General features: G+C 41.2%; 3 protein-coding genes across 6 annotated transcripts in view; 1 reads left to right on the top strand and 2 right to left on the bottom strand.

Moving 5' to 3' along the window:
* The window catches only part of myh11a (myosin, heavy chain 11a, smooth muscle), a 32,315-nt gene extending 16,176 nt beyond the window's left edge, over positions 1-16,139 (top strand). The window contains exons 7-43 of one of the 3 annotated variants that reach the window (XM_028595396.1): positions 255-347; positions 469-532; positions 959-1,057; positions 1,236-1,379; positions 1,486-1,581; positions 1,758-1,876; positions 1,999-2,151; positions 2,253-2,426; positions 2,608-2,781; positions 2,967-3,081; positions 3,326-3,519; positions 3,972-4,093; positions 4,217-4,286; positions 4,394-4,554; positions 4,776-4,884; positions 5,049-5,180; positions 5,410-5,616; positions 5,753-5,890; positions 6,014-6,137; positions 6,243-6,414; positions 6,608-6,820; positions 7,027-7,171; positions 7,346-7,552; positions 7,673-7,777; positions 7,922-8,074; positions 8,331-8,579; positions 8,711-8,923; positions 9,055-9,267; positions 9,379-9,540; positions 10,019-10,147; positions 10,231-10,319; positions 10,416-10,539; positions 10,631-10,839; positions 13,590-13,698; positions 13,858-14,030; positions 14,622-14,654; positions 15,114-15,200. In XM_028595396.1, coding sequence (XP_028451197.1) covers positions 255-347; positions 469-532; positions 959-1,057; positions 1,236-1,379; positions 1,486-1,581; positions 1,758-1,876; positions 1,999-2,151; positions 2,253-2,426; positions 2,608-2,781; positions 2,967-3,081; positions 3,326-3,519; positions 3,972-4,093; positions 4,217-4,286; positions 4,394-4,554; positions 4,776-4,884; positions 5,049-5,180; positions 5,410-5,616; positions 5,753-5,890; positions 6,014-6,137; positions 6,243-6,414; positions 6,608-6,820; positions 7,027-7,171; positions 7,346-7,552; positions 7,673-7,777; positions 7,922-8,074; positions 8,331-8,579; positions 8,711-8,923; positions 9,055-9,267; positions 9,379-9,540; positions 10,019-10,147; positions 10,231-10,319; positions 10,416-10,539; positions 10,631-10,839; positions 13,590-13,698; positions 13,858-14,030; positions 14,622-14,646 — 5,178 coding nt within the window. In that variant the 3' untranslated portion in view covers positions 14,647-14,654; positions 15,114-15,200. Of the gene's footprint in view, positions 1-254; positions 348-468; positions 533-958; positions 1,058-1,235; positions 1,380-1,485; positions 1,582-1,757; positions 1,877-1,998; positions 2,152-2,252; positions 2,427-2,607; positions 2,782-2,966; positions 3,082-3,325; positions 3,520-3,971; positions 4,094-4,216; positions 4,287-4,393; positions 4,555-4,775; positions 4,885-5,048; positions 5,181-5,409; positions 5,617-5,752; positions 5,891-6,013; positions 6,138-6,242; positions 6,415-6,607; positions 6,821-7,026; positions 7,172-7,345; positions 7,553-7,672; positions 7,778-7,921; positions 8,075-8,330; positions 8,580-8,710; positions 8,924-9,054; positions 9,268-9,378; positions 9,541-10,018; positions 10,148-10,230; positions 10,320-10,415; positions 10,540-10,630; positions 10,840-13,589; positions 13,699-13,857; positions 14,031-14,621; positions 14,655-15,113 lie in introns of all 3 variants that reach the window. The other 2 variants (XM_028595380.1, XM_028595388.1) reach the window with 2 other exon arrangements.
* Positions 16,136-21,707, bottom strand: LOC114566726 (nuclear distribution protein nudE homolog 1). Of its 2 annotated transcripts, none has more exons than XM_028595415.1 (9): positions 21,619-21,707; positions 20,992-21,120; positions 20,684-20,837; positions 20,176-20,324; positions 19,916-20,052; positions 18,996-19,172; positions 18,804-18,889; positions 18,514-18,668; positions 16,136-18,208 (listed from the first exon to the last, which is right to left on the bottom strand). In XM_028595415.1, the coding sequence occupies exons 2-9, from the start codon at positions 21,075-21,077 to the stop codon at positions 18,115-18,117; spliced, it is 1,038 nt and encodes a 345-aa protein (XP_028451216.1). In that variant the 5' UTR covers positions 21,078-21,120; positions 21,619-21,707; the 3' UTR covers positions 16,136-18,114. The 2 variants fall into 2 exon arrangements, with proteins under 2 accessions (XP_028451216.1, XP_028451208.1); XM_028595407.1 differs by lacking the exon at positions 21,619-21,707 and adding an exon at positions 21,489-21,611.
* Positions 21,708-21,924: 217 nt separating this feature from the next.
* On the bottom strand, positions 21,925-27,265 carry LOC114566713 (pannexin-1). The gene is made up of 6 exons (XM_028595398.1): positions 26,822-27,265; positions 25,490-25,611; positions 24,867-25,066; positions 23,334-23,835; positions 22,922-23,081; positions 21,925-22,831 (listed from the first exon to the last, which is right to left on the bottom strand). Exons 1-5 carry the CDS (start codon positions 27,000-27,002, stop codon positions 22,932-22,934), a joined length of 1,155 nt encoding a protein of 384 aa, XP_028451199.1. The 5' UTR covers positions 27,003-27,265; the 3' UTR covers positions 21,925-22,831; positions 22,922-22,931.
* Between the last annotated feature and the right edge of the window lie 598 nt (positions 27,266-27,863).

The following is a 27,863-nucleotide window of genomic DNA, read 5'->3' as shown; positions in this document are numbered from 1 at the left end:
TATACATCTCTGCATATTACAGCTACTTACAGATTTACAGCAATTTCATTGATCACTAAGGAGTTGAGTTATTTTTTGAGCCAATCAAGTCCTTCATCTTGTCGTTAATGCATCATTGATAACACTCTGATAAACCTTCCCCAAACCATATCCACCCTGAACCATTTCATCCCCACCAATCACCACGTGCCCCCACCTCCAGCAACCAATGAGTGTATAATAGTGATGTTTCTGTGTACCACTGTTGTCACTAGGGGGAGCTGGAGAAGCAGCTCCTGCAGGCCAATCCCATCCTGGAGGCCTTCGGAAATGCCAAGACCATCAAAAATGACAACTCGTCCCGATTTGTGAGTTTGCTATTTTCAGAAGTAGTTTTTATGTTGTGTTTCTGATGTAATTCTTTAGAGCATGTTTTGTCAATCACAGCATTTCATCCTGTAATGTATTCCTTTCTTATCTCTCTCACAGGGTAAATTCATCCGTATTAACTTTGATGTGACCGGCTACATCGTTGGAGCCAACATTGAGACTTGTATCCTGTCTGTTTTGTTTTGCTCTGCGAAAATAGATTTTGTTAGGGCAAATGCACATTTGTTCAATTCAAACGCCTTAAGAAGGATATCTCACATTTAGGATCATTCAGTATCACTTCTAATCCAAGATGTGATTTTTGTTTTGCTTCTAAACATTTTCTTTTAAATTTACTTGTTTGACATTTACCATACTATCTAAAGCCCTTATAAAATGTGTTTTAAGATATGTAATTTACATTATGTTATTCAAAGTTAACATACCACATTTAAATTTAGATTATTATTCGATATCTTTCTTTTTTATTCTATTATTCTATTATTAGACAAAAAATTACACACTGTTCCTAACATTGGGGCTAAACACAGGTTTATTTGCTAAATCCTCCTCATTGCTGAGTTTATTCTTTAACAGCTGAAACTCTCAGACCTGCTGGAGAAGTCTCGTTGTATCAGACAAGCAAAGACAGAAAGAGCTTTTCACATCTTCTACTACATGATTGCTGGTGCCCAGGGCAAACTGCGTGGTGAGTCAAAACATACTGCTTTTCTATGTTCCATAAACTCAGTAATATTACATCCTGCTGAAGAGTTACTGCAGATTAATTGGCCGAATGTAGTACATCATCACTGTCAAATTCACAGAAGGTTAATCAATCATTCACAAACTGCTTAACGTTATGTGTGTTTTTTTTTTCTTTTCAGAGGAGCTTCTTCTGGAGCCCTTCAGTAATTACCGCTTCCTGAGTTCGGGTCACGTTCAGCTTCCCGGCTCATCAGACGATGAGATGTATGAAGAGACCATGGAGGCCATGAGCATCATGGGCCTCACCGAAGAGGAGAGAATCGGTATCAGCGATAACTCTGATCTTAACTTGGCGATAGTAGGATAGGCTGTTTGGAGGTGCCACTGCTGTTTCTCTTTGATGCTAACTGTCATCTTTCCATGTTTCAGATATCTTGAAGGTGTGCTCCACAGTCATGCAGCTGGGAAACATTGAGTTCAAGAAAGAGAGGAATCAGGAGCAGGCCACTATGCCAGACAACACAGGTCAGACACCACTTTTCTCTATTAGAAACATGTTACCATGTGGTATCAACTTTTACCAGTTTCACAAACTACAATATAAAATCTACATCAAGTTATTTTTATTCACAGCAGTGAAAGAAAATAACAGTACAAAAAAGTATTATTGTGTTAAGTGTACCTACATATTTCTTCTTTAGCGGCCCAGAAGGTGTGTCACCTGCAGGGCATCAATGTGACAGACTTTACCCGTGCCATCCTCACCCCTCGAATCAAAGTGGGCAGAGAGGTGGTGCAGAAGGCACAGACCAAAGAGCAGGTACTACAGGGAGTGAACATAAGTGCCATAAGAATCAAACGAGCAATAAAACAAATACCGCATTTAATGATCACTTCCCAACCCTGTCATATGGATATTTTCTGTTTATGTGTATTTGTTAGGCTGACTTTGCAGTTGAAGCCCTGGCTAAAGCTGTGTTTGAGCGACTGTTCCGCTGGATCCTGGGCCGAGTCAACAAGGCCCTGGACAAGACCAAACGCCAGGGAGCCTCCTTCCTGGGAATCCTCGACATTGCCGGCTTTGAGATCTTTGAGGTATGGACATGGAACAAATGAGCTGTTCTGTAGCTTATAAAAACACACAGACATTTTCATGTATTATATGTTGCTTCAGTCTGATTTTTTGGTTGTTGCAGGACAACTCCTTTGAGCAGCTGTGCATCAACTACACCAATGAGAAGCTGCAGCAGCTCTTCAACCACACCATGTTCATCCTGGAGCAGGAGGAGTACCAGAGGGAGGGCATCGAGTGGAACTTCATTGACTTTGGCCTTGACCTGCAGCCCTGCATTGAGCTCATCGAGAGGCCGGTGAGTGGCCTTGAGACAATAAAAGCACAATGTTATTTAAATCCACTTCATTCATCTCATTCTCCTGTCTGGCACAGATATTTTGTGATTTAGAATGATGTTTGTTAAGTGAAATATTTGTCAACTTTATTAACTTAACTTAACGATTAACTTAATCCTAATCACTGCATATTGTCTTCAGAACAACCCTCCAGGCGTCCTGGCCCTGCTGGATGAAGAGTGCTGGTTCCCCAAAGCCACAGATGTTTCCTTTGTGGAGAAACTCATGAACACACAAGGGAACCATGTGAAATTTGCCAAACCTAAACAGCTCAAAGACAAGACAGAGTTTTCTCTTTTCCATTATGCTGGGAGGGTGAGTATGGGGGAGGTGTACGATAAAAGCATGATATGGTTGCCCCCTGTAGAGGGCATACATTTCTCATACTCTGTTGATTATGAAAACAATTTTGCTTTTGATGATTTCTGGTATGTTATAAAAAAAAAAAAAAAAAACATGTTTCAGTGAAGCTGATTACATTGATGTTGTTTTGTTTATAGGTGGACTATAACGCCACAGCCTGGTTGACAAAGAACATGGACCCTCTAAATGACAACGTCACAGCGCTGCTCAACAACTCCTCCAGCCAGTTTGTGCAGGACCTCTGGAAAGACGGTGAGATATCTGGCTTTGCTGGTTTTAGCCAAATATAGCTTACCAATCAAAACTGTTGACTTACAGATATATATATATATATATATATAACATGTTAAATTAAAGAATTAATTAGATTTCAGTGCAGTGATACTGATGAATTAAATTACAAACCAAACCCATTAAATCCAGCACGCTTGAACCATTTTCTGTTGAGTGAATACACTGTTTTCACATTAACATAATGACGTGTTGTCTATTTCAGCGGACAGAGTGGTGGGTCTTGACACAATAGCCAAAATGACAGACAGCTCCATGCCGAGCGCCTCAAAGACCAAGAAGGGAATGTTCCGCACGGTGGGACAGCTGTACAAGGAGTCTCTGGCCAAACTTATGACCACACTGCACAACACCCAGCCCAACTTCGTCAGATGCATCATTCCCAACCACGAGAAGAGGGTAAAGAAAAGTACAATGACAACATCAATAGTAACTTATTGCATAGCATGCAGTCTATTGATGAAAATGTCAGCATCTTAGATGATGAAATAATAGCCTGTTTGCCCAGTCATATTGTTGAAGAGGAGGGCAGCTGTCACCTGTCTGAATGTGTTGGCCTCTGTGGTAGATTGGTGATCTGTCCACGGTGCACTTTCTGGCTCCCTGTAACACTAAAGGATAACAAGTTCAGATATGGATGTATATTTTAAAATTAAAAAAATTTAAATCCAGCCCTTTCTTCTATTGCCTCATGGCACAATCAAACTGATAATTGTGTTTATTTCACATCTACAGTGTAACATAAAAAAACAAATATCCACATAATGCAGTAACCATTTAGTATTGAGTGATATGTGTGTATTTCCGTTATAAAACCCAATGTAATAAGATTAAAATCCCATTCTCCTCAGGCTGGGAAGCTGGACGCTCACCTGGTCCTGGAGCAGCTGAGGTGTAACGGTGTGTTGGAGGGGATCAGAATCTGCCGACAAGGATTTCCCAACAGAATCGTCTTCCAGGAGTTCCGCCAGCGGTTAGTTGGATCTGAGGAGACTCACAGAATTATAGTGTTACAAGACTTTATTATATTTCTGTAAACATTTCTGGCCATACAAAGCATCTCTCTCTCTCTCATTGTCTCTTTCCTGTCTCATAGTTATGAGATCCTGGCTGCTAACGCTATCCCCAAAGGTTTCATGGATGGCAAACAAGCCTGCTGCCTCATGGTAAAAACATAAGATCAAAATTCCCGTCTATTGAAATTTACATTCGTTCAGAAGGTTTTATACCTTGTGTGAGCCTCCTTTTTCTTACTGATCTCCTGTCTGTGTAGATCAAGCATTTGGACTTGGACCCCAACCTGTACAGGATTGGACAGAGTAAGATCTTCTTCCGCACAGGAGTGCTGGCCCAGCTGGAGGAGGAGAGGGATCTGAAGATCACTGTGGTCATCATCGCTTTCCAGTCCCAGGCTAGAGGCTTCCTGGCCAGAAAGTATGAATACACAAGCCTCCCCTCACATACTTCACCCTCTAATAAATTGTTCTGTCAGTGTTACGCTGTTCACGAGTTAGGTTTATCTTATGATGTTTAATCTTTTCAACAGTATTTTGGCATTTTTTATTTAACAGTGAAAGGAGGCTTTCACTGTAAATTAGAAACATGTTGCTTTATAATATACATGATATATTGGTTTCATTGATGTATTTTTAAAGGGCATTTGCCAAGAGGCAACAGCAACTCACAGCCATGAAAGTGATCCAGAGGAACTGTGCTGCCTACCTCAAACTAAGGAACTGGCAGTGGTGGAGGCTCTTCACAAAGGTCAGTTCATCCTTCTGCATAGTAATGCAACACAATCACAGTACAACTATTTTAATTTTAATAAAGTGGTAGAATGAATTCTTCACGTACTTTTGTAAATTACAAACTTACATTGCCCTTTTTTCTTTTTTAAATGTGACGATGCCCATCTTTCTGAACCACAGGTCAAGCCTCTGCTGCAAGTGACCCGACAGGAGGAGGAGATGGGTCTGAAGGAGGAAGAGCTGACGAGAGCCAAAGAAGTTGCTTTAAAGTTTGAATCTGAGCTGAAGGAAATCACATTGAAACATACATCGGTAAAGGATGAAATCTGCACCAATGACACAAACACATTTCTAAACTTTCTTTTGCTGTCACTGGATATGTCAAAGCCATTTAAAACTGTCAAATACAAATTGTATGTACTTTTTCAGTGTTTACATTTATACATGAGAAAAACCAAGCCTATTAGAATAAGTTCCTGGTAAAGGTCTGCTTGGAATCTACTGACAATAAACCCCATTTTATCTGGTCTGTCTGCCTCAGGTTTTGGAGGAGAGGAACGCCCTGCAGGAGCAGCTTCAAGCTGAGACAGAGCTGTATGCCGAGGCTGAGGAGATGAGGGTTCGTCTGGCGGCGAAGAAGCAGGAGTTGGAGGAGATCCTCCATGAAATGGAGGCGAGACTGGATGAAGAGGAAGAACGTGCTCAGGCGCTGTTAGTGGATAAGAAGAAGATGCAACAGCAGATGCAGGTATACACATCTGTTTCTTGTTCATCAGTTGTTTTCTGTAGTTGTTGTATAGATGAGGAGCTTCATGCTCAGCTTTGTATGTGATAATGTGAGGAAATAGCAGCAGAAACTGAAGCTGGAGTATTTTTGTTTGTAGGAATTGGAAGAACATTTGGAGGAGGAGGAAGATGCCCGTCAAAAGCTGCAGCTGGAGAAGGTTACCTGTGAGGGGAAGGTAAAAAAGCTGGAAGACGACATCTTAGTGATGGAGGACCAGAACAACAAGCTGCTGAAGGTATGTATGGACAAACAGCATTTATCAGAGACCCTTATATCGGTCAGTCACATTAATAGAGTTACCGCATCAAAAGGAGAAAGTGGATTTCTGCAAATAGATAACCTACTCGGTGTTTCGTAGGAGAGGAAGCTGATGGAGGAGAGGATTGCTGACTTTAGTTCCAACCTGGCAGAGGAAGAGGAGAAGTCAAAGAATCTGACCAAGCTCAAAAATAAACATGAGTCCATGATCTCTGAACTAGAGGGTAATCATCTGTTATGGATTAGCATGCATTAATACCCTCATAACCATTATGTCACAACCAAAAAAAAATGTTTTGCTTATTGTAATCTCTCTTCTGTACTTATAGTACGCTTGAAAAAGGAAGAGAAGAGTCGACAGGAGCTGGATAAGGCTAAGCGTAAGTTGGAAGCAGAGTCAAATGACATGCAAGAGCAGATAGCCGACCTGCTTGCCCAGATCGCTGACCTCAAAGCCCAGCTCGCAAAAAAAGAGGAGGAGTTACAGAACGCCTTGGCCAGGTAAAGTCCTGAAAAGTACCCATTTACAGATTGTATCTTCAGTATACCTGAATCTTCAAAGCCCATTAACTCAATACATCTGACTGAGGCAGAGTAGCCCCTCATTAATACCACGTTGACTTTTAACTTTATGGAGGCTTCATTTCGATCATGCTTACATATATCCCCCTCGATGCACTCTTCTTCCTCTCAGGTTAGAAGATGAGACAGCTCAGAAGAACAACGCTCTGAAGAAGATCAGAGAGCTGGAGGGACACATCTCCGACCTGCAAGAGGACCTGGACTCTGAGCGGGCGGCTAGGAACAAAGCAGAGAAGATCAAACGGGACCTCGGGGAGGAGCTGGAGGCCCTCAAGTCTGAGCTAGAGGACACCTTGGACACCACTGCCACACAGCAGGAACTAAGGTCGGCCATACCAACACTGACATATACAAATATAACAATATAAAGTTATTACACATTAAGAATGTGTGGGTAATACATAGATGACCAACACTGCACGAATCTAAATATTGCCTTGTTCTTAGAATGCTTGTGTACAATAGAGGTGTAAGACATAAGTGATAGCTCATATTAGTAAAATAAACAAACTGCATGATCCATCCATCCAGGGCCAAACGTGAGCAGGAGGTGAACCTGCTGAAGAAAGCCATCGATGACGAGAACCGGACCCATGAGGCCCAGATACAGGAGATGAGACAGAAAAACACCCAGGTTGTGGAGGAGCTCACAGAGCAGCTGGAGCAGTCCAAACGAGTAGGCCTACATCATTTCATACACAGTTTTAAACACTCAGGTATCATTTAGCTTGTTTATATTCGTTGATATACAGTATATATATATATATATATATATATATATATATATATATATATATATATATACACAATACACTGGTTATGGATCTTGTATTTTCTCTCTTCTGCTCAGGTGAAATCAAACTTGGACAAGGCTAAACAAGCTCTGGAGAAGGAGACATCGGAACTAACCATGGAGGTGCGCTCGCTCACCCAGGCCAAACAAGATGGGGAGAACAAGAGGAAGAAGTTGGAAGGTCAGGTGACAGATCTGCAGTCACGCTTCACCGACAGCGAGAAGCAGAAGGCCGAGCTGGGAGAGCGCTGCTCTAAGATCACTGTAAATGACTTTCACTTGTTACATCAGTACTGTACATAAAAAAGTGTGCATTTTTAAAAGCTACCACACCGATATGCTGAAAAGTAAAGTCCCAGAAACCTCGTCTTTGTCTTCATACAGGTTGAACTGGAGAGTGTGACAAACCTACTGAATGAAGCAGAGGGTAAGAACATCAAACTGAGCAAAGATGTTAGCAGCCTTACCTCCCAACTGCAAGACTCACAGGTAACTGGACTTTTAGCAGAAGTGTTTGAGCTGAAACAACATCTACATGTTACCTTTACTGTGACAATTAAATACACTACATAATGCTTACTGACAATAGGTCACAATTAAAGCATTGACATTTGACTTGGTTTGCTGCTACAGGAACTGCTGGCTGAGGAGACGCGTCAGAAACTGCAGTTCTCCACAAAGCTGCGGCAAGCGGAAGACGACAAGAATAGCTTGCAGGAGCAGCTTGAAGAGGAGATGGAGGCCAAGAGGAACATAGAGAGACATGTGTCCACCCTCAACATCCAGGTCAGAGTTCCAACAAGGGGTCGCTAATTCACAGGTTCATCTATAATTCGGAGGTGTAATCATAAAGAAAATACCATGGAAAGAAAATAAGTTAGACATTAATTAGAGATTTCGGTGTTGTTTTACTGTATGCGAGATGCAAGTGGAAGGTCTTAAGAGGTTAGTGTGGACACTGGAGGATGAACAAACCCTCAAAACAAGAGGTAGACATTATTGTCTTAATTTGTGCCTTAACACAGCCTTCTTCCCTCCACAGTTGTCCGATTCAAAGAAGAAGCTAGACGAAATGACTGGAAACATTGAGCTGCTGGAAGAAGGTAAGAAGCGTCTGCAGAGAGACTTGGAGGCAGCGAACACCCAGTTTGAGGAGAAGGCCTCTGCGTTTGACAAGTTGGAGAAGACCAAAAACCGTCTGCAGCAGGAGCTGGAGGACACGCTGATGGACCTGGACAACCAGAGACAGAATGTGTCCAACCTGGAGAAGAAGCAGAAGAAGTTTGACCAGGTCAGTTAAATCAGTAACCAGTAACACTAAGATAACTGCTGGAACAATACTACTCACATAATAAGACTAATTAATTACACATATCAACCTTAAAATTGTTATGGATGGTTTCCGTCTTCTGTGGTCTCTAGATGCTGGCCGAGGAAAAGAGTATCTCCAGTAAATATGCTGATGAGAGAGACCGAGCTGAAGCTGAGGCCAGAGAGAAGGAGACCAAGGCTCTGTCCCTGGCCAGAGCTCTGGAAGAGGCCCAGGGTTCAAGAGAGGAGCTGGAGAGAGCCAACAAGGCCCTGAGGATGGAGATGGAGGACCTGATCAGCTCCAAGGATGATGTGGGGAAAAACGTTAGTGTTCATCACTCAATCACTGAATGTGAAATCTTTAGGCTGACAGCCCCCACGGTTTGACTGGTCTCATTTCTTGATGCTATTTACACCTTAATATAGTAGTTAATTTAGCTATGTATTGATGGCAGGTCCACGAGCTGGAGAAGTCCAAACGCGGCCTGGAGGCCCAGGTGGAAGAGATGAAGACCCAGCTGGAGGAGCTGGAGGACGAGCTGCAGGCGGCTGAGGATGCCAAGCTGCGTCTGGAGGTCAACATGCAGGCCCTGAAGGCCCAGTTCGAGAGGGACATCCAGGGACGAGATGAGATGGGAGAGGAGAAGAAGAGACAGCTCGTCAAGCAGGTAAAGAAAAATATCTTGTCCTCCAAATGAAAGTATGTGATCTGATCCACCATCAGGGAATGTCACAGCGGCTGCATCAGTAGTCTCAGCAACGATGCATTCTGACTTCAGGTCCGCGAGTTGGAGACAGAGTTGGAGGATGAACGTAAGCAGAGGGCCCTGGCGGCAGCAGCCAAGAAGAAGTTGGAGACAGACATGAAAGATATGGAGGGACAGATCGAGACGACCAGTAAGGGACGGGATGAGGCCATCAAACAGCTCCGCAAGCTCCAGGTGAGAGTGAAAGGATGGATGAAATGCAGCAGCAGGTTGTCTTAACACTGTGAAATTTGATTAAGGATATAGATGCTTTTATCATGCTTTTATCATTTTCATGTGATTATTTTGTGTTTAAATCTGGTCGGAAATATGTGGTAAATCAAACTGATTAAAGCTGGAATAAGAATATTTTTTTTTTATTTGGGAATAATACCACCACCAAAGAATATGCAATAGGAGAATAATTAGGAGAATTTTTAAATTTAATTTAATTTAATACAGACAAATAATACAGGACAATATGATGAAAATACATTATAACCTCACAAAAAAACATAATAAAACAGAAATGTGATGTTTACATAGAGCATTGCATTACCAAGCAGGTCAACGCTCTGGCTAGTACTGTACTGTAATAATATCTGGTACATAAATGACATTATGATGCTCATCTTATTGCTCTTCTTACTGCTGTTTCTCTTCCTCCCACCAGGCCCAGATGAAGGACTACCAGAGGGAGTTGGATGACGCCCGCGCTGCCAGAGAGGAGGTGCTGACTACCGCAAAGGAGAGTGAGAAGAAGGCCAAGGGTCTGGAGGCTGAGCTCATGCAGCTACAGGAGGTAACACATTAGATTCCTAACAAGGCAGCAAATTGTTTTGGCGGAGGCTTGAAATATAGAAGTCATCTGTAATATGTTCCTAGGATCTGGCTGCAGCTGAAAGGGCACGGAAGCAAGCGGAGGCCGAAAGAGACGAGCTGTCTGATGAGCTGGCCAGCAACTCCTCTGGAAAGTGGGTGGAGATTTCACCGTGTTGCTTTGTCTGTGGAATGAACGCAGAAGACAAGTGATGGTTACATTTGTTTCCTGCTGTGCTCCTCGTGTGCAGGTCAGCCTTGGCAGATGAGAAACGTCGTCTGGAAGCTAAGATCTCCCAGCTCGAGGAGGAGCTGGAGGAAGAGCAGAGCAACATGGAGATCCTCAACGACAGGCTGAGGAAGAGCACACAGCAGGTGGCCAGACAGCAGCAGCTACTTGAGTCATTAAAGGGCTCAAAAAGAGGCAGAAGTCTCATCCTTCTCTCTGCATGCATTCCCTCCACAGACGGATCAGCTGAACAGCGAGCTGCAGACGGAGCGCACCACCTCCCAGAAGAACGAGAGCGCTCGGCAGCAGATGGAGCGCCAGAATAAGGAGCTGAAGGCCAAGCTCCAGGAGATGGAAAACCAGGTCAAGTCCAAGTTCAAGTCCTCCATCTCGGCCTTGGAGGCTAAAGTGGCAATGCTGGAGGAGCAGCTGGAGCAGGAGAACAGGTCAGGGACAGAGAGGGAGCCAAGATTATGTCTGATGAAATGGTTTTATTAAATGGTTTGATGACATAACACCATGGCCAAAGGATATGGAGCTAAATCGGGGCCAAATGTTTTGTTCATTCGAAAAAAATATATATAGTTGAAAAAATAAAGCTTGAAATTGAAAATTTAAGTTTTGGTCAAAACTTGGAAAAAATAAAACCATGTATTTGAACTAAAAATAAGTGTACCAATTTTTCTTTCAGTTTGAATAAAATATAGATTCAATTCTGGAATTATTTTGAATAAATTATAAATTTTCATTTTTCACTTTTATATTTGTTTTCAGTTCCACATTTCATGTTTTCAGATTCAAAAGTTTTTTTTACGGCTTCAAATCTTTTTTTTTTAAGCTTCAAATCTTTTTTTTTTTCGGTTTCAGATCTGTTTTTCACTTTCAGATATTTTTTTTTTTCGGTTTGAGACTTTTGGCCCTGATTTGGCGTGGGGGGCGTGGCTTCAACTCAGAGGGGCGTGGCATTATGAGTGACAGCCTATCAAAGAAGGCAGAAGACTCCTCTGTCATGTTGACTTCAGGAAATGGTGTTACTGTGAGAACTATGAATGAATGCTTTCTATCCACTATATACATGTGATTTTTACTTAAACTGATGCCAGTGACAAAGTTCCATTTAAAAAAAATGATTTGGACAACAAATGGTACCAATTACATTATAAGAGCAATAAACTGTGCCAGATTGTGCAGTTCAGCAGGAACAATGACTTCTCCCACTTCCATGTATGACTTATAGCACCACAGTATTCACTGGCACCAGCCCACAGGTAGGACATGTGAAAGATATTAGCATTTTTGAATAGATACTTTGCGACGTTATCCCCTCAGTGGCATTTTTTTTGTGATTAACACATAAAAGGAAAATAGGTGGACAGCTGGACAAAGCTGGCAATCAAGCATCGCTAGCACTAAAGTTAGCATTAACTAACGTTAGCTTCACACTAGCTGGTGTTTTTACACTAATTTCAGTGTCCAGCTCAAGTTTTTTTTTACTTTAACGTGTATTGGTCTTTGTTAACCTCGGTTTGTCAGAATGACCATAACTTGACACTGGCTGCAGTGAAGAAGGTCTCCTTTTATAGAGTAGACAAATATGACTTTACATTAATGCTCTGGCCTGATAAATTACGTTTTACACTATAACGTTACATGTAACAGCATGACAGTTATGCCTTAGAAAATATGCCAAGTGGGCAAACTTTGAAGGCTTCTACCACAGCCTAACTTAAGTATCAGAATACACTAACTTGTCTTTTTGTATTTGTATGTCTTACGGTCTGTTTTCTGGACCGTGTGTGTCCGTAATAAAAGCTTTGATTGATTGATTGATTGATTAACAAAGCGGACCAGGACAAGTTATGTTGTTTAAACTAACCATGAAAAGGTAACACTAGCAATGTTAGTTATCTATAATGTTTTACATTTATAAGGCTGTACGGCTGCAGGCAGCCACTGTCGAGTTATGGTCATTCTGACAAACAGAGGTTAACAAAGACCACTACAGGTTAAAGTCAAAAAACTTGAGCTGGACACTAAAATTGGTGTAAAAACACCAGCTAGTGTGAAGCTAACGTTAGTTAATGCTAACTTTTGTGCTAGCGATGCTTCATTTCCAGCTGTCCACCTATTTTCCCTTTATGTGTTAATGACAAAAAAAAAAACTGCGGGGATAATGTCCCAAAGTATTTATTCAAAAAGGCTAATATCTTTCACATGTCTTACCTGTGGGCTGCGCCAGCAGGTTGCCTTGGCGGAGCGGACGCTATGCTGACTGACGAGTGAATACTGTGGTGCTACATTCAATGTCATACATGGAAGTGGGAGAAGTCATTGTTCCTGCCGAACTGCACAATCAGTTTATTGCTCTTATAGTGTAACTGGTACCATGTGTTGTCCAATACAATTTTTTAAATGGAACTTTGTCACTTGCATCAGTTTATTAAGTAAACATCACATGTATATAGTGGATAGAAAGCATTCAGTCATAGTTCTCACAGTAACACCATTTCCTGAAGTCAACATGACAGAGGAGTCTTCTGCCTTCGTTGTTAGGCTGTCACTCATAATACCACGCCCCTCTGAGTTGAAGCCACGCCCCCCACGCAAAATCAGGGCCAAAAGTCTGAAACCGAAAAAAAATTATCTGAAAGTGAAAAACAGATCTGAAAACGAAAAAAAAAGATTTGAAACCGAGAAAAAAAAGATTTGAAGGCGTAAAAAAAATAAGTTTTGAATCTGAAAACATGAAATGTGGAACTGAAAACAAATATTAAAGTGAAAAATGAAAATTTATAATTTATTCAAAATAATTCCAGAATTTAATCTATATTTTATTCAAACTGAAAGAAAAATTGGTACACTTATTTTAAGTTTGAATACATGGTTTTATTTTTTCCAAGTTTTGACCAAAACTTAAATTTTCAATTTCAAGCTTTATTTTTTCAACTATATATATTTTTTTCAAATGAACAAAACATTTGGCCCTGATTTAGCTCCATAAAAGGACATATCCATAAAACTGAGATGATTACTGTGTCCTAAACACACTTGAATATTCATGTTTCACTTTGAACAAACAGTGCTTTCCAGTTCCATTATTACAGTTATTGTTTCTATTTTTCACCTGAGACAGTTTCATCTACATTTATTTCAGTTGTACTCGTGTTCCTGTCTGAACTCCTTTGTCCTCTCTCAGGGAGAAGCAGGCATCTGCGAAGAGTATTCGCCAGAAGGACAAGAAGCTCAAGGACCTGGTGATTCAGGTGGAAGACGAAAGGAAACAGGCAGAGCAGTACAAAGACCAGGTACGATCACTTAACACGCTTAAACACAAGTCTGTACAGTTTTGTGTGTCCATGTTTGTGAGTGGATGGATATTTGGAGTCCAGTGCACAGGGATGGTTAGTTGGGATGGCCTATCAAAAGAGTACCAAGTTTGTATGTTTCCTCTGTTGGCTCACCAGGCGGAAAAGTCCAATACCCGCATGAAGCAGCTGAAGCGGCAGCTAGAGGAGTCGGAGGAGGAGTCTCAGCGCGCTACAGCCGCCCGCAGGAAGCTGCAGCGGGAGCTGGATGAAGCCACCGAGGCCAGCGACGCCATGAGCCGCGAGATCAACTCTCTCAAGAGCAAACTCAGGTAGGACAAAGTGACAAAGAGCCTGTCTGTCATTCTTTCTTCTTTAATTGGCGGAATTTGTTGTTTGTTTATATGTCTGTGTATGAGTAACATAGCATATCATCTTTGTACACAAAATAAATCAACTCAAATAGTTACCTGTTTTCAGATCAGCTACATTTAAAGGAATACGCCACCATTTGTTGAAATAGGGCTTATCACGGTTTACCCTGGCTGTAGATAGGTGGGCCAACACATTTTTTGTCTCAGTGCAGGTAGTTAGGTTGTTTTTTTGTCTTTTGTTGGCTCACTTTTACTCACAACATGCTAACCGGCAACATAGGATTCCATTCACTACGCTAAGCTAACTAGCGGCGGCGCTGCACAAAAAATGCGTTGGCCCACCTATCTAGAGCTAGGGGAGACTGTGATAAGCCCTATTTCAACAAACGGTGGCGTATCCCTTTAAGTGCTAAAGAGCACATTGCCACTACTGTTGTCTTTAAAGGGTTCTAAACACATTTAAGGCATTCAAATTTTAGTCAAATTTAGAGTTCAGTTTAGTGGCCTTCCTGAGCAAAAGCAAAACAATGGTGTTCATCTCTATTCCAGAGGCAACCCTGAACCCAAGGAGTAACACAGCAGGTACCTCTGCACCTAATAGTTACGCCATCATCACCATTTCTTATTAACTTACCATAACTTTTCATTCCCCCATGCACACTCTTAATGCTATCATTTCTTTCATTGAGCCTAACTGAGAGAAATATGGTTCATCAGCTACCATAATTTCCTTAGAAAAACTAAAATATTAGGCTAGAAAGGGAGCTTTCCATGACACCAATTCTTAACTGGGGGCCATGTTTTTCTCAGTGCTTGGTTTAATTGCCATAAACCAAACTCATTTTCCTGAGCCAGGAGTCAAATGAGTTACAAAAAAATAACCAGCGTGCTTACCCTGTAACCAAAGCACAACCTCCATTCTGTGTTTCATCAACACGCCGACTGGTTTCAGACAAACTGTCACATAACCACTTCTCTCACTCTGGGGGTATGTTTCTGTGTTTGTATCTCTGTCTCGTGTCTATCTCTGTGGCATTTTAGGCGTGGAAATGAGCCCTCCTTCGGCAGCACAACTCGGCGTATGGGCGGAGGCCGAAGGGTGGTCGAGGATGCCTCAGAGGAGGAGGCCGACTCCCAAAGCGACTTCAATGGAACCAAGTCGGCAGAGTGAGGACGTCAATTAACCAGATATCAGAATGACGTACCAGGGCACAGTCTGCCACTTTAACAGGGAATAACTTCCAAGCCTGTTATGCTATCAAGTTCTTCCATGTCACTTCAACATATATATTTTCTCCAACTTCAAATAGTTTAGTTTTTCTTGACACACAATAATCAGGACTTGACATCAACTAGAGGAGTTGTTTTGGTGGCTCTGCTGATGTGTGATTTGCTGTTCCTTTTATTTTTTAAGTTACACTGTTTTGTAGTGCACTGAATGACTGATTCCTTCTTATGCAAGGTTTTGTACACAAACATAGGTGCTTCTAATTACCACGCTAAGCTGCCAGCAAAGCCTCGGGTCTCCATAATAAGTCACCACAACTTAATGCAGAGACATCATGTAAATGTATGGATCTGTAACTATTACCAGCGACTGTCGTCCTGTTGCCTGTGACTGCTGTTAAGTGTTTCAGAGCAGCACTGAAGTGGATTGGATATATGGAAAGATATTTCTAGACTTTGTCTGCATCCAGTCAGTGCTGCTGTTTGTACCCCAGAGAACAAATATTTAGCTGTTAAACATTTTCTAAAGTCACCATTTTATATTATTTGCACCTTTCTTGTGCCCAATTTATGTTTAATTACTTTTCAGGTCGGATAAGGTTTGGGGTTGCCTTAACTATAAAATCACGAGCCAGATTTCAGTATTGGGCATCTTAACTTGTTTCCCCCCCCCCTTCAGTCCTGAGTTACTGTATATGTTCAATAAGCCCCGATCACCTTAAACCAACTCATTCTCATTCAATCATGTTATATGTAATCAACTGATGTTTACATGACACCAATCATATCTATTAACTGTTGAACCACTTGCACAAGAAATAAAAAGAAAAAAAACGTTGATTTTCTCCTTTTAATGTTTCAGTCTTGGTCAGTAACAGAACATTTTTCTCATCTGTTCAGTTCGATAGAAAAACAACAGGATAAAAGTTCGGTATAGTACCTCAGGCACGTACAGTTTAAAAGTCCAAATACAGAAGCAGTTGCAGAAGTGCTGTATACAGACAAACACCCAGTACACAGTGGTTGTGGATTACAATTACAGTTCATGTTAGTTCAAGGAAGGTTAAACAGCAAATATGCATTAACCACAAGTTAACTCTACACATAGGTTACACTGAAAAATACAGTGATGACCGTGATATTTAGATATGCATGTACTGTAATATTTGCATGATGAGCTGCTGGATGGCAGTAGTGACAGATTAACCAGAAACATTTCAGGGAAAAGCAAAACTGTCACATTAAATCACTTCTTTTTTTCTCATTTACAATATCTCTTACTAAAAGGCAGGTAACGGGTATTCAATATAGGCTCTATCTACCTACACAAATATACTATAAACTGTGCTTATCTTTGACCTGTTAAAATCTATTATTGCTCAGTATTTTTCCTCATTCGCCCACCATATAACTCTCGATGGCAGACACGAGGTCTCACACCTATTAGGGAATTAGATCTATACATTCAGTAGTGAACATGTGCCAATCTATCTCCTACAGTCAACTTTAAATCAGTATAAAAGTTATTGGTAACACGGGATCATAAATCAGCAGCATGACAATTGAACATCTCATCTCTGAGGCAGAAAAACCTATTCCTATACTTCACATTCATAAACCTTAGAATAAAGAAAAAGAAAAAAAATCTGAGTCAGCAAAACAAGTCTGTGCAATGGCAAGAAGGAGGTGTTAGAAAGAATTCTGGGTCAAACTGAATACCATGTGACATTAAACTAGCCTGAAGGGAAGTGACATCATCTAACTCCTAGATACCTGGAAGCACGAGGAGTAGACATCCCATATTCCTTTATTTGAACGGTCACAGCAAAGCAAAGGCCTACAAACTGAAGAGGTAATAACATTGATGAAGGCAGCGAAGGCTAAAATGCTGACGCCAGTTCCTGGCAGCGACCAGAACGTGTTTGTAGCGGTGGGAAATACAGAGTCTCTTCTTGACAACATCAAGCTCCCTCCACAACAGACGTTGATTAATGCCAGTGTCGTTCAGTGCTACATTATTCGAGCCAATAGTTTAAAGAATGAAAAACAAAAACAGGCTTGTTTTTGAAATTATTAACTACATTTTACCATGTTTTTATATCAGATTCAAGGAGAGAGAAAAAAAAAAAAAAAACCTAACCCATTACTTTTCTCTTTGATTAGTTTTTTCATTTATCAAAGCTTTGGTTTGGACATGGTCGTAAACGATATTTGTACGATCGAACCTTTTTATAAATAACGCTCCAGGTTCTTGGTCCCTTTAAATCGGGGTCATATCCAGCGGCTGTTATTAATACCACTGGCTTTCATTCGGATCCCTCATTCATGATCAATGGACAAGTGCAACAACCACCCTAAAATGTGTTTTCTGGGAGCAGTAATGTTTCCACAGACCCTGTTGATCCACCACAGAGAGCAAATCGGTAGACACAGAGGGATCCTTTTTTATTAATTCTTTTTTTTTTTTTTTAAGGCGCTACCCACCACACAGTGTCAAAGATACAGCAGAGGATATCGTGTGAGCACTATATTCTCCGATCCTTGATTTTACACAAGCTGTGGGGCTGCTTCCTTAATCATAGATATGGTGTGTGATACTAGCCTGAGGCAGCAGAAGCCCATGCGCTGATTATGTAAGGGAATGGAGCGAGGAGAGTGGCTTTCTTGTTCAAAAATAGTTCAGCAGGGCACGTGGCAACAAGGGAAGACAGCTCAGTTCAAAGTCCCACTGCTGTAGTTTATCAAGGATGGAGAGGGGACAGGGAGGGGGGTGTCAGGTTAATGGAGGAGGAACGGGCTTCCCCTTCTCAGTCTCTCATAGCAGAATCTTGACCCCTGCCTGCGGAGACTGGGCACCCTGGGAGACGCCTCTCGGAGGAGCTGGTCCAAACTCTAACCGCTTCACTAAACTGCAAGCACATACACAAACCTCAGATAACACCAAGGAAACACTTCTTATTCCCAATATTTGTGGTCTTCACAGACATGAAATAAAAAGGAGAAAAATAATAATAATAATAATTCGAAACAATGCTGATTTTGTAGTTTACGTCATGAAATCAACAACAGTGCAGCACATGTTTAAGTAAATACTCCTTAACCAAAACAAACAAAAAAAACACAGACTTCCATGTAATAATTGAAAGAACCACAAGAACAATTATTTCCAGGCGTTGCACTTTAAAAACTGTGCTGCTGCTGTCGTTTTCCTCACCTGTCGTACTGAGGAGGGGGGCTCATGCTGCTAGCTTGGACCTCAGGGCCTCTTTCTAAACCAGAAGGACTACCAGGGCCCGGCGCAAGGGCTGGTCTGCTGACAGACGTGTCGTACACAAAGTCTCGACACGACGCCAACTTTGACTCCAGATTCTGGCAGGAATATGGAAGAAAAGAAAAAAAAAAAATAGTCAGGTCTTACTTGTAGTGATTCTGTTCAGTGATAACAGTTCTGCACAGTTTTTATTCACGGGGTACTGTAGCGGTTTTATTGTGTAAATCTCTTACTCCAACTTTTCTCAGCAGCTCCCCTACAATGTTGAGTGCCGATATTCTAGCAGATGTTGTCAGCGGAGTCCCTGTTAGACAGTCACCTAAAACAGACCACACATGAGCAGGTGAACACATAATATGCTAAAACAACATTGGTATATTCACTTGCACTGTACTTAATGCTGTGGGAAAAGTTGTTCTATTTACCCCGTCGGATACTGGAAGCAGGGGGCGTTGCAAATGAGCTGATAGGTTTGGAGGGTGTGACAGGGAAGGATGGGTTACCAGCTGAGGGGTACGGCAGATCTGCTCGATCTGTGTCTTTGCCGAGGCTGCTGGACGGGCGTCTTTCCTTCTGACGTACAGCCAGCTCCTGGCGAAGGTCTGACACAAAAACAGGACAAGCAGTCATCCTGCGGGGTCAGCTTAAGTACAAAAATGAAATTGTAGAAACTTGAAACTACCTAAAATAGGTAATCCATGAAATCATGGCAGAAAGTGCCTACTTAACGGGAACTCAAAAGTGCATTTCCACCACCGGTGTTATCTCCTGTAACACCAAGGCAACACCACAGACTAGCATAGACAAAGATCAAGTATACTGCTAAAGATACACGTCAGTACCGACGACGGCCAGCTGACTGCCGACACGCACATTCTGCACCGGTCCATATTTCTAATCAGCGTGTAACGTTAACTGTGACGGATTACCACCCTTTGGCAAGTTTCAAGTGTATGCAAGTTCATTTTCATTCCACTGTAAAATTAATGGAAAACAGTGGCAGTCTGGAAGGAGTGGAAAAAAATATTTATTTTACAAGCGCAAACATGCAAAAAAAGAAAAGAAAAAAAATGTACTGCCCTTAAATTAGTACAAATGCATATTACATCACATTACTAATGCATATTACATCACATCAGTCAAAATACTGTCAGAATAATAGACAGGACAAATACACAGGATTTGGAGATTTAATCCATCTCTCAACATTCACTGAGTTAGGCATAAGTCTTAGTTTGTAGAGAAATCAGCAGTTCTTGTAAACTTGAGAAGCTGCAGTGTGTGTGTGTGTGTGTGTGTGTGTGTGTGTGTGTGTGTGTGTGTGTGTGTGTGTGTGTGTGTGTACCTCTGGCTTCATCTTTTAGCCTCTGGACAGACTCAAGCAGGTTCTCTTTCTCGTCCAATTCGCTTTCAAGAAAGGCATTCCTCTCGATGACATGGTTCATCCGCTGCTCAAAGTCCTCCAGAGACATGATGGTAGCCCTGGGACAAGCAATCAAAGTCAACAACACCGGACTTATTGTGCATATTGGCTTTGTGTTCCACAGACAGATTTAGGCAATAACTTTGTTGTTTGATTAGCCCTCTTATACTTAAGACACTGACCTTTTGGTCCTCTCCAGGTCGTCATTGGACTGCTCTAGCTCTCGGATGTATTTCTGCAGGTGATCTCTCACTGCAGTGGTTTGAGCCAGATCATCCTCCAGGGTTGAGATGTGCCTAAAAGCATCCGAATGCTGAGCCTCAAATTTCTCCTGCAAACAGCACAGAGACATCAAATTAATTGACAACGATTATGCCAGCTTTGCAGTGTCGAGACAGACGAATCGATGCAGCTGCCAGCATATTTTAATAAGAGTTTATGTGTATTTGCATCAGGGTTTTTTAGAACAATCCTGAATTCAAATCCCTCGTTAATGTTCTCTTCCCCATGGAACACTGGACAAAAATAGCAGTCAGCAATTCGGTGGCAAAGATATTGCCAGACCTATCTCCACGGGCTGTCTGTGGGAGCCTCTCTGTTTTTCTCTCTCCATCACTGTCACTAACTGGAGCACCAGAGCTCGTGCAGCTCTGTAGGGGCCATGGCCCATTTATAATCAAGGTGCCCTACCTTTATGCTTTCCAGTTCCATACGGAGTCGGTTGTTGTCTATAAGCAGCTCTTTGTTTCGACCCTCACATTGCTTCAGCTCGGCTTCCAGTTCTGCTTCATAGTCTCGGCTCATCTGCTGAAACTCCTGCAGCTCCTCCTGAGCCTCATCAGCCCTGATGACAAAACACCTGTTTACTATCAAACATAACTCACTCGCCATGTTGTATAACATGGGTATAGATATAACGCCTGAATATTATTTAAGCTAGCTATTAAATAACCTCTAAGGAGTAGTATTTTCCTAATGTTACGGTCTATTAATGTTACCGTCGCTGATGTGCCTCTGCCTGCTCCTTCCAGAAGCCCAGCTCCTCTTGTAGGGATGCAAACTTGTGTGTTGCTGGCTCTACCATGTCTGCTGCTTCGTATCAGGATGACGGGGGATGGGAGACCTAACTGTAAAGTAAAACATAGTACAGCTTCTAATACTGCCTTTATCTGCCATTAGAGCACAGACGCCCTTACCATTCAAACACAACTGTTAAAGGTTAGCTTATGCTAACAATGTTCGCTAGCTTTAATCTACAGCGCTACGCATCTTGGGCTGGGAAAAGTACAAACTACCGGAATATGTTTTTACCTTTACTTCTATTAAGTACGAAAAAGTAAAGATGGGAAGTGAACGTGTTAGCTTACTTAAAGCAAACGGCGGTGTTGGAAAGTGCATATACCATGGCTAAGCTAATATGGCTAGCTAAGTGACTAATAGCTAGCCAGAATGTGTTATCCCAACACAGTGAAAAACAGAAACCAGGCAGACTCACCCGCATATAAGGGAACGATTAAAACATGCTATAGCTAAGGGAATGTATTTCGAGGTAAGACTAAGTTAAGCAACAGACGTACAGACAGTAACGTTAATCTCTCATTACGTTAAGACGGTGCTCGACTCACCAACCAAATATAAACGAAGCTTCGGTTCTCGAAAGCCATTGGACAAAAGAAATGACGTTGTGAACATATTATCCAATCATATTATTCAACGAACTTGTAGCGGCGGAAGGCGGAGCCCCAGATACTGAGCTGGCAAAGTGGCCCCCCTTGTTGACTTGCAATGGTGCAATAACAACAAAGAAGCAGCGAATGTAAGTCATCTGATGTTTTCATGCAAGATTGTGGAAGTGGAATTCAGTTTTTCACTCACTTTTAGACTAATTTTGTATGTCATTTCTAAGTAAAGCCTCAATGCACCATAGACTAAGATCAATATACAAACAATTACTTTTTATGTATCATATGTATTGCAGGGCAGTTATTTGCATTATATTGTAATGTACAAATGTTTTTAGTTTTCTGGTCAAGTATTCAGGAAATCAGTATATTTGACGAGGACAGTGAAATGGAATTAATTGAATAAGAGCCCCTGAAAGCCTAAAAGGCTTTACCTCTGACAACAATTGATATTGACATTTTATTCCCCTGACAAATATTTATTCATCTTTCAGCCCATGGTCTTTTTGTTTACTTACAACATGCACATACAGTACAACACCTGTTAACAGCACATTTAGGCTAAAATAGTCACGTGCTTTAAAGTCCAGACAACGCTGCTCCAGTGGTTCTTATAATACCTAACAATTCATGTTTAACTTTCATTAATCACTACATCTTCTTATTACCTTGCCTCAACTATAAATACATCTAAACCCTGTGTTCAGAAACGTCTCTCATTCTAACATAAAGGGCAGGAAGTGGGCTCTTGCAACTGGAAAATGTATGTATAGATTTCCGTCCAAGGAACATGGCTTATATTAAACATTATGATTGGAAGGCATTTAAGATCCTGAGAAAAGTAGCATAGAAAAAGATACATAGGAATTTCATTTCAGAAAAAAAAACAAGGTCAGGATCAGCAACAGATTGCCCCAGACCTGAAACAGTTGTCCTTGGAGTATTCACATTTACAAAAAATCTGAGAGGTAAAATGTCTGTTGGCCAAACTACAGACTGTGTTAATAGCTCTTCTCTGATTTAGGTAACGCTGCTGTCGGTCAATACACCACTAGAAATTCAGATATATGTACTGTAAGTGCACAGGATTTTCTCACAGTTCTTCTTTTCCATCACAGCAGGGCTTATCCGCTTCAGGCCAGTTATTCAGAAACATCTGAAGGACGATAAAACACATTCAAGGTTAAATCCACCACAGTCAGTTCATTTCACAGCCTCCACTGGAAGACTAAACATTCTTTCTTACCTCAGAGGAATCATTCCTCGGCTTTATTAGTTTCTTTGTTGTTCTTGCGTGAGCACGTCTTCTTACTGTCTAACACATCAGTCTTCACCTGACCCAGAGTTTGCAGCAGGCACATGGTGTCAAACCCTTCATCACCAGCCTCTTGCAACAACTCAAGCACCTGTAAATAAGACAAGTGACTTATTTTCCAAAGCAGAAGCAACTGCAAACACAGGTGACATATATTAAAGAGGCCCTATTTTGCTTTTTGGGGGTTTTATCATCTTTTGGTGTGTTATATACTTTTTTTCTGCCTGTAATAGATGTATAAAGTACAAAAAAAACACAATTCATTCTTTCTATCCTACAGAAAGCACTTCTTCTCAACTGCCTGAAACAGTATTAGACCTATAGTATCTGCGCTGGGACCCACCTGCAGACACTTAAATGATTTGAGTTCGCTCAGATTCTCCTGCATGAACAACAGGTAGATACTCAGGTCGTTGTAGAAGGGCGTGACCACGCCCAAAGCGCCAAACCCCGGCAGCAGCTCATAAGGCCGGAGGAAACTGGAGCTCTGTCGAGCTGGTCCAAGAGCAGCGTACACTACCAGTGGAGCAAGGAGCACATACACCCCCAAGTTGATGTAGCTGAGCAGCCTGAAGACACCCACTGCCACAAGCTTACACTGCACAGCAGACGGCACCATGCTGTTGTTCTTCAGCACCCCCGTACGCAGGTCACAGGGAAACTCGTCAGTGAGAGAGGCCAGTCGGATGTAGTAGCCTAGGTAGATGCAGGCCAGCAGCAGGATCAGCAGAATCAGGCCCCGACATAATAGGTACTTGACCACAAGGCCGTGAGAGAAGCGCTTGGTCTTCAGATACTGCTCCACTAAAGGGTATTTGAAGCAACCCTCGGTCAGATCCAAAGCACTGCAGCAGAAAAAAGACATTTACCCTAAAAACACCTTAGATAAATGCAAAATGCCATGGTATATACCTGAAAAATTATCAAGAAATACAGTTCCCTACGACATCAGGATATTCTGAAGGAAATATAACTAGAAAACTGCCCTTTTGTTTCTTACTTACCCCTTACAAAAACATTCCTTCATGCTTATTCAATGCCCTTTTATTATAAACTCCATCTGATATCATTTATGTCAACAAACACAACAGAAATGCTTTTTCATAAAATTTTAAAAGACTGACATTCTCTGGCCTTAGTGATCTAACAATATTCCAAATTATTATGATGTTATTATAGCATCTTTCAAATTATTGATTTGATAAGATTTTGTCGGAAGATTTGGCATTACCAGTAAAAACTGTTATATATGTCTTGTTTTCTATACATAGTTACTTTAAAGCTGCACTAATTAATATTTTTATAAGAACAATAGGTAAAAGATTATAATTAATTTTAATGTTAATGTGAAAGAGACAAGGCCACTGAGGATTATCACTTTAGCTGCTAGCCAAATATTTCTTTTAGGAGTTGGTGGAGACCAAAACAGAGTTAGAAGGAGATTAAATATTTGTCAAATGGCCAGAAACACAACTCTAAATTAATGCTACTGTCGCTTCATATCTGCTGGATGTGTCAATAGGCAACTGTTTGCTAACAAGTTAGCTATAACAACTTCGTAAGGTAATAATATGTCACTGTTATATTTACAGGTTGATGATTTTCCCCTAAGTGGCCAAAAATCAATTATTGCTGGTTTAAACTATACCCTGCCAATTTTTCCTAGCAATCAGTGATCAAAGGATGGCCGATATTACTTTTTTACACAATGTCTGCCATAGGTTTTCCCCTCTCTGGCCTGTGGACCAACATTTTCAACATTGCAACATTCTTTGGAAATGAAAGCAAAAATGGTTAAAACAAATGTATGTTATTCTCACATCTTCTGCTAAAGAGTACATATTGCCATAGCAGTGAGTAATAACAAGGTGTTTACCTCTGGGTGTCCTCAGATGCACCTTTGCTATCTAAGGATGCTAAATTCTTGGCCAGTCTGATGGCACGGTTATAAAAGCGGTCCAGCTCCTCCATGATGAAGTTTAGGTCAGAGGAGAGGTGGGGAGCTGCAGTGAAACGCCAGAACAGGGCCGGGATATACATGAGGATGGCCAGTAAGAGCAGGATGTATGGGAAGAACTGAGGGAATCGTAGAAAGGGAGACAACAGAAGAGAAATAAAACTGCATTAGAAAACGAAGACTTTATTTAAGACATTATTAGTAATATGTTACCATTGGAAAGCATGCATTCATCTTTAAACTGTATGAGAAATGTGTAGTCAGTTTTAAGCCTGTCTTATTGGTCAAGGCGCTAATAAAAAGAAAAACATAACAAGCAGTTCCTGGTTATTTAAAAGAAAAACCGCAGCACATTTCCCAGAACTTTGGATGCCTTAATTTAGTATATTTATGGACATATATGCTTGGCCATTCCTTGATAAAATAATACTGGTAATGACTTAACAGTATGAAGACTAAAGAAAACATTCCAATACCCACGCCATCACACTGTCAACAGTGATGATTGTCACTGGCAGTGCATTTTGGGGAGACGTCTGTACCTTGTGAAGCCATAACGGCGAGCTGCCACCTTGTTGCTGTACTGCTGCCCAACAAAATGAGTCCACATATGCGGCCTGTTTCCAAGAGAAGTTTGTGGGAGCAAAGCAGCTGATCTGGGTCCCTGAATGAGGAAAGTGAAGACATAATAGTCATGCATTTTGGTGATTTAGCAAAGAAACAAACACTACAACAATTGTCAGCCCTCCCTCCTCTGCACTCATGCCCTAATTTGTTGGTGGGTTGTTCTCAGCATACATTGTGTCGATAATTATGCCATGCGCTATATGGTGAGTGAAAAGTTCAATCAGGCATGTACAAGTAACAAACGACCCAGATAGTCACCAGACAGTAATATTTTGGCAGCATAGAGGCTGTCATTAATATAACAGAATGATGCTTTAAAGTGCTAAGCCACACATTCTCACTACAGTATTCTCTTTTTCTTTTTTCCATCTATGACATGTATACTATAGTATCACTCATAGTTATCGTACCAGTTATATAAAGTAAGCCAACGTCTTTGGTTGGATCATGAAGCACTGGGCTTTCACATAATGGTAGGACAGCTAATTCTGTCAACTTCTCCCTAACTTTTACAATTTTTGCATGGAAAAAGTGAAAATGTCCAACACAAAATGCTCAATTATTTGACACATCACATGTGCAACATATATTTCCAGCCACTTTTACAATGTTAAATGTAAAAAGCCTACATCTACATCTATTTTGGTCTCATATATTTGGTCTGAGTATCTGGTGCTGGCTGGCTGTACTTGCAGATAATGATAACAACAGACTGCGGGCATTATAAACTAAGAAGATCACTTTGATTTGTTAAACAGCTGATAGAGCTGTATATGTTTGTGTTTACACTAAAGAGTTAAGCAGATCACCTTCTGTTGGTTTGTGTGAGCTATTTACAGTAACTCAAGTCAATAAGGCACTATCTTATAAACTGCCTATATGTGCCAGGTTTCCATCATTATCATCAGCAGCAGCAGCAGTGTCTGCCTGCCTCACTGTCTATGCGGGAGATATAAGCAGAAGGGTGGAGACTTAACCACACCTTCTCCAGTATTCACACCTCTCTTTTTCTGGGCATTTATTTAATATAACCCCCTACATACATATATCACATAGCTTCATCCACCACTGCCTGTAAATCTGGTTAATTAAAACATACGTGCTACAGCAGTGTGGCAGAGTGAGAGACTAGAAGCTCCACCAGGATCTAGACTGTCTGTATGATTCTACATGACGAATTGAAAGCAATATAACCTTAGATGATGAAGGCTTCTTCTGACAGGATGCTCACAAATTCAACAACTCACCAACTGACACCTCTTGAGCAAAAGCGAGGGAGATGAGAAACAAAGGCAGTCCCACCGCTAGAAACGTGACTATTTTATCCACCGCTAGCTCCAGACGCACCCCTTTGTATTTGGCCTCCGTGGGGTCCTTCAACAAAAAGTCGGAAAAAACGTACTCGGTGGCTACGTGAGCAATCGCCATGACGGCCTGGAAACAAAAAGCCGGTGTGGTCTAATTGACCGAAGAGTCAAGTCTCTATTCAATTAGCCAAAAACTAAATGCGTCTGGGGTTAAAATCAATTTAAAAAAACAAAAAAACTCCCGCAGTGTAGACGTGTGAATACTGAATCAAACACTGAGCAGCTATTGTTAACCCATCTCCAGTTACAACTGAGGCAGACGGTTGAACCTGCTGTCCCGTTACTGTGCCCCAGATATCAGAGGCAACCGAGGCAACAGGGGCTGTCCGGCTGCCTGCCAGCCGCTAGAGGGCGCAACTGTGCCGTAAAGTGTACCTGCCAGGCTACATTGCTCCCATCCATCGAGGGACAGTGTTGCTTAAATTATAGACAATTATATGATAGCCGTTAATTTTGAGTGACTTTGTCTATAATGAAATTAGTAATTAAATTATCTGCGTAATGAGTACCTTTAAGTATGCAGAATGGCTCCCTTCAGAGTAGGCTACTACAGGATTTTAAATTATATTGGTGGACGGTTTAATCTACAAGAAAACTCATATTTTAAAGAAAATCAAACTGTGTTTATGCATAGTTTTGTATAAAAACAAATCTCAATCTGTAAAGTACAGTAACAATAGCTGTCAAATAAATGTAGTAGAGAAATAAATGCAACATTTCCCTCTGAAATTCAGTGAATAAGATAAGCTAACATTAAATGGAAATACTCAAAACTGTATTTAAGTACAGTACTTGAGTAAATGTCCTTACTCTTCACTTAAATGAATACTACTATAAGGACATAGCAAAAATGGCAAAAATTCCAGTTCAGAAAAAGGGAAGGCAATTATTCAATACCAAGACTGTTTATTTGGAGGCAAAT

Source organism: Perca flavescens, chromosome 2, assembly GCF_004354835.1.
Source record: "Perca flavescens isolate YP-PL-M2 chromosome 2, PFLA_1.0, whole genome shotgun sequence".
NCBI lineage: Eukaryota > Metazoa > Chordata > Actinopteri > Perciformes > Percidae > Perca > Perca flavescens.
This window is presented reverse-complemented; position numbering and strand designations above follow the sequence as displayed.